Genomic DNA, 10,391 nt, shown 5'->3' with positions numbered 1-10,391 from the left:
TTGATGTAAATTATTGCAACATTTCACAATACCAACGAACAATTTGGATGGCCATCTAATGAATTTGACAGAAAAAGAACTTTGACGAAGTTTCAAAAACATTGCAGAAGGGAATAAATGGGCTGTTCCAAAAATCAATATTTTCACAATATTACGCAGGACACTGGCAACACTGTTGCTGTCACGTGTCACTAACAGATGTGTTTCACCTCAGGCTATCACACTAAGGCACTTTTAACGACAAAGGAGAAAGTTGGTTATTCTCGAACATATGCAATAAATTACATACACCTTGCAACCCTGAAATGTGGGTACAGAAGAAAGTGTATTATTTGTTATATTTTCTGTGCCTTAGGTGGTTGCTGTTTGCCGCGAACGGCATAAGCTGACGTCGTCGTGTGTGTGTTTTTAAAATGCCATATTCTACACAGGAAAGAGTGTTTATTGTTGAAGAATATATCCGAACATCATCATATTCTTGCGTAAGAGAAGCATTTAGGGATACCCACATTTCAGGGTTGCAAGGTGTATGTAATTTATTGCATATGTTCGAGAATAACCAACTTTCTCCTTTTGTCGTTAAAAGTGCCTTAGTGTGATAGCCTGAGGTGAAACACATCTGTTAGTGACACGTGACAGCAACAGTGTTGCCAGTGTCCTGCGTAATATTGTGAAAATATTGATTTTTGGAACAGCCCATTTATTCCCTTCTGCAATGTTTTTGAAACTTCGTCAAAGTTCTTTTTCTGTCAAATTCATTAGATGGCCATCCAAATTGTTCGTTGGTATTGTGAAATGTTGCAATAATTTACATCAATGAGTTCTGTGCATCAATATACACGATTTGCAAATATTTTTTTCCCGCCTTTGGCAACACTTTGCTTATTTGTTATTAAAACATGCATGTTCTTACATATGTTTCTCTCTAAATTTTCCCAATATACAGGGTATTCTCTTGGCAGAAAGCGTTTCTTCTCATTCCGTTTCGCTATTCCGTTATACGGTCGTAAACACCGGGTTGCGTGACTTTTCGGACACTCTGTACATAAGGTTGGAATAAAGAAAACATCTGCTTGTATCCTTGAAGTTTTGGAAAGTTCACCTTGGAAACCAGGAATTATCCTAGTGACCACCATGAATCTTTTTGCATTATCCACACTCAAACTGCACCTTGTGTCTGTGAGGATAATTTCATGTGCTGAAAATTATCTTTGAACAGAAATATAGTAGTGCAAATCTGAATGCTGAAACATTTCTTCGCAAGGTGTGAATGCCAAGAAGGACCAAACTGACACGAGAGTGGGAAAGGCCACACAGATCAGATGTTTTTGCACTTGAGACTGTGCAGGCAGTAGAGACAATTGGGTGCCAAAACAGAATGGGGAGGAAGGGGGGCAAGGACAGTTTACTTTGTTAGTAGGCAAAACTTAGAATTAAGAGTCTATAGTGCAGTGCTAAAAAGTATGGGGGAACTCTCCTCTTTCTGATGTCACTGTTACCTGCACATAAGTGACCTCAGAATTTTTTTGTTTTGTTTAATGCTTTGATAAAGATCGTATACTTGGAGGGAGGGAAATCAACAGAAAACATGTTTCAAACATGCCAGTCATTGAATTATTTCACCACCAAACCTAGTAAATACCTCTGAGATATATATATATATAAATCCTGTAAAACCTAAAAAATATATAAAAACCTAAAAAAAGGTTTAATTTAGGTGCATAAACCCAAAATAGGTTCTGACAAGCAAAATAGGTTATTTTAGGCACTATAAAAGTTCGTCAGTTTTTTAATGAAACGCTGATATACCTTATTTCTTATTTACCTGCAAAGGAAAAAATAGAAAAACCTAAAATCCGTCGTCTAGTTATAAAGAGTTGTTCAAAGTAGTGGCCAACTGCATTCACACATTCCCGGCATATTTGTTCTGTTTGCAAGTTGTTTTCTTGCCATTGTTAACCTGGCAGGATGCATGCTGGGTAAAAAAGTACCCAGAAGAAAATTGTTAAGTCCAAATTTTAATTGATTCAAAGCATGTAAATAATATCTTCAATGATTTACCTAATTTTATCAAGTTTCAACATTTTTTGATTTTGAAATTCCACATTTCCAGGTTTTCCAGTACAAAAATGTAATTTGGGGTTCACCAGCAGCGATAACAGAAAATGCTTTCGTGCCAGTGGTGGTAAGCAATCAAATGATCTAAGCAGAGGGACACATCGCTTCCAGCCTCCAAATTTGAAGGCTGACGGATGGGCACCATGGTCAAGTTAGTTTGCGCAGCAATCTTCATTAACAAATATACTGAAGTGGAAATATTCTGATTAATTGGAATTGTTCGGTGTCCAAAATGGAATATGCCAAAGAAAATCAGCACTTACCACATTAATTTAATCATATGGAACAGAGGAAACAAAGATTCCATTAGATTGTTTGTCAACTAATTGAACTAATACCCTCTACAATTATGCCATAATTTAGATACAGTAAAACCTCGTTAATCCGGACTAATTGAGGGGATAAGTTGACCAGTTTAACTGAAATAACCTAAAAGAACGGTAGAAAGTCCATTAATACTCCGTTTATAGCAACAAAACAAGTTTATTATGGTGTATTTAAAGGGTAGGAAACTTTATTTTTTTTTGCCTGTCCAGATTAAGCGAAGTCCGGCTTAACGAGGTTTTACTGTACTAATATTGAATTTCAAGGGTATATATTAATTAATGTACAAAGTTAAAGAAATGAGAAAGCTATTGACAAATAAAATTGTTGGGATGAGGGCATCGGCTTTTAAAAAATTGAATTTACCATGCTGCAGGCTCACAAAGATTGTGAACCACTGCCATAGAGGACCAGTAAGGTGGATGTAATGAATTACTCCCTCTGTCCCATAATTATAGTCCAGTATGCCAAAATGGTGACTTTTTATTTATGTTCTTTTGGATACTTGATCGGCAAATTTGTACCGATCCTTGAGTAATAACGTTTTATGACTCATTCCCATGATTAATTTTCTTCTTCTGTATATACCAATGTCACAGTTTGCCTATCGGACAATTATTATGGGACAACATACAAAATGTATCGAACAATAATTATGGGCCAGAGGGAGTATTTTCATGTAGTTTACGGTTATTACAAGCATAAGAAAACAGCTTTTCATTGTGACGTTTCAGAAAACATGCTCCCTTCATCAGACATTTATTTTTATTTTGACTAAAGACAGTTATAACTAGAGCCCGGAAGTTTGGCAAAATGCCTCTTTTTATCTACTGCATATATTGATAAAAAAATTTCCGGATATACGTTTCTTATGTTGTTTCAAATGTTTTGGAAGCCTTTTCATTTTGCCTATTTGGGACCCCACTGCCTATTTTTAATTATAATGCCTTTTTTTGCCTTTTTCAATGAAATTTGACAATTTTTTTTAAAAAAAATTATATATAAATTATTTTTCTCCCAAAAAACGTTGTTGGCATTTATTTTTCTTCAGTTTATTATGTGAATAATTTTCGCCTTATGTAAGTAATATTGAACTCACACATGTTGCAACATTGCTGAAGGAGAAAAGTGTGAGAAAAAAGTATTTCATGCTGAATCAGGATATTACCTTTCAGTTAACATTTCTTGTGCATGATTGACTGCTGAAGTGGACAGGTTGATTTCAAACACAAAGAAGATATTTTTGAAATCTCCCTCTCGAATCCGAAAATTTCAGGAAGTTGCGATTGAGCTTAGTTTACCTCCGCAACCAGTCTTGACCAGATGGGGAACCTGGATATCAGCAGCTAACAACCTTGAAAAAATCAGTGAGGTGATCGATGCTCTTCCAGAAAATGAAGCAGCTTCAATTCGTGAAGTGAAAAAACTCCTGTGCTATTCAAGTTTATTTTTGCACATTATGGTGCATTGCCAGAGACAATTACAATTATAGCATCCATGAAAATCTTCGAGGAATCTATGCAGCAAATGATGGAAGTGCCAGGAGAAAAGGGGTGAGCTGTTGCGGAAAAGTGCAAACGGGTAGTGAGTGCAAATGAGGACCTGAAACAATTCGAAAACAATTTGTGATATTCTAAAAGGTGAAAATGCTATTACCGAAATGATTTCAGCTACATTAGCTTATTTTATGTATGCTCCAATAACTTCTGTCGAAGTAGAAAGATCATTTTCTATTATGAAAAACATTCTCTCTGACAGACGACTATCAATGAATGTTGAGAACTTAAAAAGCACCTTGTAGTTATGTGCAATCAAGACTGAGAAAATTGAAATGCTCTTCCCAATTTAGATTTTAACATTTTGCCAGAAATTATAGATAAAAGTAAGCGACTTCCAAATGTGCCCTTTTTCAGTTTATTTTGCCTTTTTTTCATTTTTAGTGCCTATTTTCTTCATTATAAATGCCTTTCTGCCTGCCTATTTTAACGAAAATAAATGCCTGAACTTCCAGGCTCTAGTTATAACAATGGTTAGCAATTCTTTAAACAAAAAGAATCCATTATATAATGGATGTTGTCAATGTTACATTGTTGTAATATAGCAACCTAACTGTGAAAAGAAGCAGTCAGAGAAAATTTTTTGATCACATTATTTTTTATTTAAAATTATGAATCCCAAATATCATCAGGTAATTAAATGTCTGATTAAGGGAGCGTGTGTTCTCCTGAAACATCACAACGAAAAACTGTTTTCTTATGCTTGTAATAACCGTAAACTACAAGAAAATAATTCCACAATGCAAGCAATGCTTACATACAAGAAAAACTGCATGTAATGGTTCACTAAAAGAGAAAAGTAATCCAAGAATGTTCATTAATTTATTAAATTAATATGTACAAAAATTAATGAATCCCCTTTTAAAAATTGACACTTATCACTGAAAATGGAATCTTACAAATGGAATTACTATGAATTGTCTTGAAACAGTCTAACATTCTCAGCCTGAGAGTTGGTAAGGAAAACCTTTCCTGTCAGTCCATCAGGAAAGCTCTTGACACACACATCCACCACTCGAAGTTCAAAGTTCCTCTTTGAGATCGTCCAGTTCCACGTCGGACAAATCAATGTCCTCTTCTGGAGGGAGCTCCTTGTCCTTGCCGTCCCAGGGTTCAGTTTCGTGGACCTTCGGAAGAGAAGCCCCTTTCACGGGAGCAGTTGAGCCTCGGCCGAATGACAAGTCCCTGAAGTACAAAGTAAAAATCACTTTCAACATTCACAGATATGAAGTGTACGAATACAGCAATTACAAGTCAAAAAACAATACCAATTTTTTTTTCACATTTTTCTGCCAAATACAGGGAACCTCGATTTTACATTCTTCAGGGGACCAAGCCGGAAAAACTTAAAAGGCTGGAAAATTTAAAATCTGAGAATCAGGGTTGCACTGTATGCCTACAATCATACATCTATTGTGATTTTAACACGTTAACTGCCACATGAGTTGTATTTAACTCATGCTAGTTTTACACCCAGGACCTCGTGAAGTGTATTTCACTCGCATGCCTCTTTACCTTCGGAGACTCGTGGTTCGCAATCAACTCATGCAACCATTAAATAACATACATGTTACATGAAGAGTGGTCCCATGGACAAAATTTTACACATGGTTCATGAAAATCTTATGTAGTGATGCTGTTATTGTTACAATTAATTCAAACAATTTAAAAACTGTGGATCAAATGAATAGATGTACATTACCTTATTTTATATTAGTTTTGCCTTTAAATTTCACTTAAATCTGACAAGTAAACGAAAAAAAAATTCACTCAGGAACTGTTCTCAAGTTTTTCCGATTGTGTGTTTAGTCTTTAATTTGCTGGCCAGATATCGAACGATATCAATACCATAGTATATGGCAGTAATACTCAGAAAAAAAAATGCTGAGAGTCAAATATAACTGACGTGGCATGCAGCGTTGATTGATTCTAGAACCGTGAGAGTCTCATATGACTCGTGCACATAAAATAAATAAAAATAACAATTTTTCATGTAATCAAGAAACATATTGCTTTCAACGCTTTTATTATACAGGGTAATTCCAAATGAATGGTGCAACTTTACATAGTTATTACGACGTTAGTATTTAATTCATAATTGGGAAAAGAGACACACGGTAGTATATAAATACGGAGAAACTAGTACTCACTTTTATCTGCGAAGCTGTTTTTCCTTTTTCGGTTAATTTCAGTGGCCACTGCCACCATCCTCATTGGAATTTGCTGTACAGCGGATAAAAGTGAGTACTAGTTTCTCTGTATTTATTAGCATTTAAGATAGAAAATTAGACAAGGCATCAATATAAAGAAAAACTCTGGAAGTTTTATTCCCACTTAGCGGGCTTATTCTGCTTAGACGATGCTCCACCAGGATCGCCAGTGTCGCAAAATGGCTAATGACCAGTAGAAGGTGTATTGTGTGCTGAAGCTATCGATAACTGATTCAATCACAATGGTGCAAAGATATTTCCGCATGCTTTTTGGTAGCAATGCCTATGCTTCACCCTTTCGAAAGACTTGCCAAAGTTACAACTGCGAATTGTTAGGGCCTTTGAAACCATTGACAATGACTTGCTGTCTTGTGCAGAGCAAGTACTTTATTATCGTTTGGACCTTTTCCATGGTTCCCATGTTGATTCTTTATAATCTGAGTCATGTGAGTAAAACTTCCAGAGTTCTTCTTTATATTGATGCCTTGTCTGGTTTTCTATCATAAATAGTAACGCCCTAATAACTGTGTAAAGTTGCACCATTCATTTTAAATTACCCTGTATTCTCATAATAAAACATCATGGCCCCAGGGGAATTTTTTTTCCTTCCATTGTGACAGTCCAAATGTATTTTAAATTGTAGGTCAAATAACCAATGCCTGTTTATGAGACTTTGACATGTTCTTCATTGTTTCGCAAAGCAGTTGGGTGCAAGTTTTCAGTTTTTCTATCATACCACACAAACAGATAGGAAATTATTATTACTTCTCGTGATTTTTAGGAAGTTATTATCCATTATTTCTCATGTGACAAATATTGATGTTATGGCTCCCATGTGGTGGTAGGTGCCCACTCGATCTCCTGTCAGAACCCTGCAACTTTGTTGTGAGATGCAAAGTGTTCCGATAGAAGAGAAAAATCATGGCAAACATCCAATTGGTGAAAGTTTTTTTTTAAGCCTAAAACGCAAGAATGTTGGGTTTCATGGTATTTTTCATTGTTTATGCAGAAAATACATTGAAATGCAAGAAAAGGCCACAATTTGAGTTATTTCGAATTGGCAAAAATGTGTTCAGAACATGTCACTGCACATTCAGAAGCACTGTTTTGCAGAAATGAATATATTTTTCAATGTTATCATGTATGCAAAAAAAGATCCCTAATAAAAATTAATGAGTAGAGAGCAAAGTTTTAGGTAAAAATGTGCTAGGAGTGCCAACCATATGGCTGCAATGTAATGCCAAGAATTATTACTTCCCATAAAAATCAATAATTGTACTTTTAGTGCATAAACATTTATTTCTAGGGAAATATGTCACATTTTTAAAAAACAAGGATTGGGTTAAAAGGTACATTTGGAAAATTTTAATCCGACCATTGTTTCTTAAAAATGTGATGCAGCATGTAGGATAATCTAGTGCCATGAGAAGCCTAAAGGGGACTGTAGGAACCCCAAAATATTGCTCAAATAACAAAATACTTGCTAACACGTAAATAAGCAATTTTTAGATGTTTTTTAAAATAAATTTTTAAGGAAAACTTTTTAGAAAGCATTGTTCAGTTTACCACAAGTGAGTAATTCACACCTGTGCTATTATGATTTGTGCAATTGAAAGGAAACTGAACTCTCTATCAGGGACACGCATGCAAGTGCTTAGACGCAAATTCCGAAATCTGTTTGAAAAAACCCAGGGCACCACAAACTGTGAAGTTACTCAGCTCCTGGCCAAATTACTAGATGCACCTCGAAATTTTATGCAAAATTTTAATTATCATCTAATTTTTTGTTATTCTCTATTTCTTTTATTTATATTTTATTACATGAAATATTACATTGATTACATGTGAACCTTAACAAAAAGCAACAATTACTTGATACATTAATAGTTACAAATATAATTTCTTAGTGTGTCTTGAATATTAGCTATATAATGACTGGAAGTCAATTTTAATATTTGGTTGAGCCACCTTTGGTCTTTATCAGTGCTTGCATTCGTCTTGGCATACTATAAATGCATGCTTGTACTGTCTCTTTCATATGAGGATTCCACACTTGAATTATTTTTTCAATTAGGCCAATTCTCGTCGTAATTGTTTGCTTTGCCACTTCTTTTTTCATTAGGTACCAAACATTTTCAATTGGGTTCATATCTGGAGTGTTTCCCGGCCAGGGCAAAAGACATTTTCACTCTGTAGAAACTGTTTTATTGATTTTGCGGTATGGCATGAATATGAACTGTTCTCCATTTGGGAACCATTCTCTTACTTGAGGTAGCAACTTTCTTCTAAGCACTTCCCTATACTGTTCTTGCCTCATTGTTCCTTGAACCAAATACAGACGTCCTGTACCTTTGCCACTAATGATTGACCAAATCGTAACTTTTATCGGATGTTTGACAGTCTGCACAACACAATCAGGATTGTATTTTTCACCTGGACATCTTCTCACAAACTGAGATTTATTCCCCAAGATTTCAAACGTGCACTCGTCACTAAAGCAAACAGATCTCCAAAAGTTCAAATCTTTTTCTTTGAGAGCTTTTGCCCAACGAAAACGTTTACGAAATCATAGCAGGGGTTAATTTTGGCTTCTTAGCAGGTCTGAGTGCCTTCAGGTTCATATCAGAGAGCCTACGCCTTACTGTTCTTTCAGAGGCACGAACACCACTCTTTTCAAGTTTATCTTTAAGTTCCTTTGTACTCGCAAATCTATTCGTGAGGCAAATGTTCTTCAAACAACGTAAGGATCTTGGAGTAAAAATTGTTTTACGTCCACATCTGTCCTTCCTTTGTGGCTCACACTGTCCACCATATTCAATTTTGTTCTTTATTCGCCTCACCGATGCTTCAGACACATCAGATCGTCGAGAAATCTCACGATTAGAGAATATTTTTGTCTTTATTAGTGCCTTAATTTCAGCCATCTTTCTTGGTGTCCAGTCACTTTTTTTTTACCCATGACTCCCTAATGTTAATAATTAAATTTAAAAAAAAAGAATACTGACAGTGTACAAAAACAATATCACTGCAAAATTTAGCACAAATACGATTCACTATTCGCAAGACGTCCTCCTCTCAACTCAGCTTGAATTGAACTGTGGCATGTTCGTTCAACAACAAAGACATTTGGTGTTGGCAGTATTGTTTGTAACAACAATACCTCCTCTTTTCATATTGTTCATTACAATAATGAAAGTTCAGCCACAAAGAACCCTATTGCAACATTTTAAATGTGAATAGTAAGTGAACTGTTAAATTTGTCCACTGTGTCGAAATACATTAGTATGTATTATTATTACTATTACAATTATTGTTATCAATGTTGTGCAAGAAAGTGCATTTGTACGTATTACTCGTATTTGCCAGGGTTCAAATAACATACAGGAAATTTTTTCAGATAACTAATGGTGAATTTTGTATAATTTTCCCCTTCAAAACTATTATTTTCAAAAAAAATTGAGATGCGTCTAATAATATGGCCAGGGGCTGTAGATGGAAATATGCACGTTCGATTACGTGTGATGTGGAAAGGTTGCTTTTGCAATACAAGTCATTGTTCAGAGATAATTAGTGTGCATTTTTAAATGACAATTTGGAAATGTGACTTTTAGCCACAAATTTCCACTGTTTAGTTTTTAGCACCTTAGAATCCGCTGCCAAGTAAGGACATGCTTTGTCCAAATGGGAAAATCAAACCTTTTCAATCATATTTTTTACATTACCTTAGAAATTCGTGAATGCCATCCTCGCTAAACGATCCTTTGAAGATGGAGTACTTCATCTTCTTCGTGTTCATCACAGCCATCGCAGGGTACCCGAAACCACCGATGTCCAACACTTCCTCCAATTCTGGCTGGGAGCCTGCTTCGGCCCAACCCCAGCTGAAATAAAGAAAATTGCCATCATGGAAATCAAGGCTTTGATCATGTAAACTGCTATTTGTGAGACATCAGTGTTATAGAGATTAATCGAAATATCATGCACATTGGCAGATGTTCATGTAAATCATACCAAGGTTCTGGTTCGGAAAACTGCCAATCATAGGCATCCACAGACCCTCTGATTAGGGGAGGAGGGACAAAAAAGCCTGATCTCACTGTTTTTTTTGTATTGATGTGTATATAGTGTGTCCTGACCTGCCAAAAATCACTCCATCAGAAAAATTCCAACTTTCCTGGAACCA

General features: G+C 35.6%; 1 protein-coding gene across 1 annotated transcript in view; it reads right to left on the bottom strand.

Moving 5' to 3' along the window:
- Positions 1–4,806: 4,806 nt before the first annotated feature.
- Positions 4,807–10,391, bottom strand: part of CaBP1 (Protein disulfide-isomerase A6 homolog CaBP1) — a 43,098-nt gene continuing 37,513 nt past the window's right edge. Inside the window, exons 7-8 of the mRNA XM_083115784.1 lie at positions 9,931–10,089; positions 4,807–5,183 (exon numbers count right to left, since the gene is read on the bottom strand). Of these exons, the coding sequence (XP_082971910.1) occupies positions 5,021–5,183; positions 9,931–10,089 (322 nt within the window). The 3' untranslated portion in view covers positions 4,807–5,020. The remainder of the gene's footprint in view (positions 5,184–9,930; positions 10,090–10,391) is intronic.

The sequence above is a fragment of the Lepisma saccharinum genome, assembly GCF_977018435.1.
Source record: "Lepisma saccharinum chromosome 12 unlocalized genomic scaffold, izLepSacc3.1 SUPER_12_unloc_1, whole genome shotgun sequence".
NCBI lineage: Eukaryota > Metazoa > Arthropoda > Insecta > Zygentoma > Lepismatidae > Lepisma > Lepisma saccharinum.
Note: the sequence above shows the minus strand (reverse complement) of the source record. Positions and strands in the feature narration are given on the sequence as shown.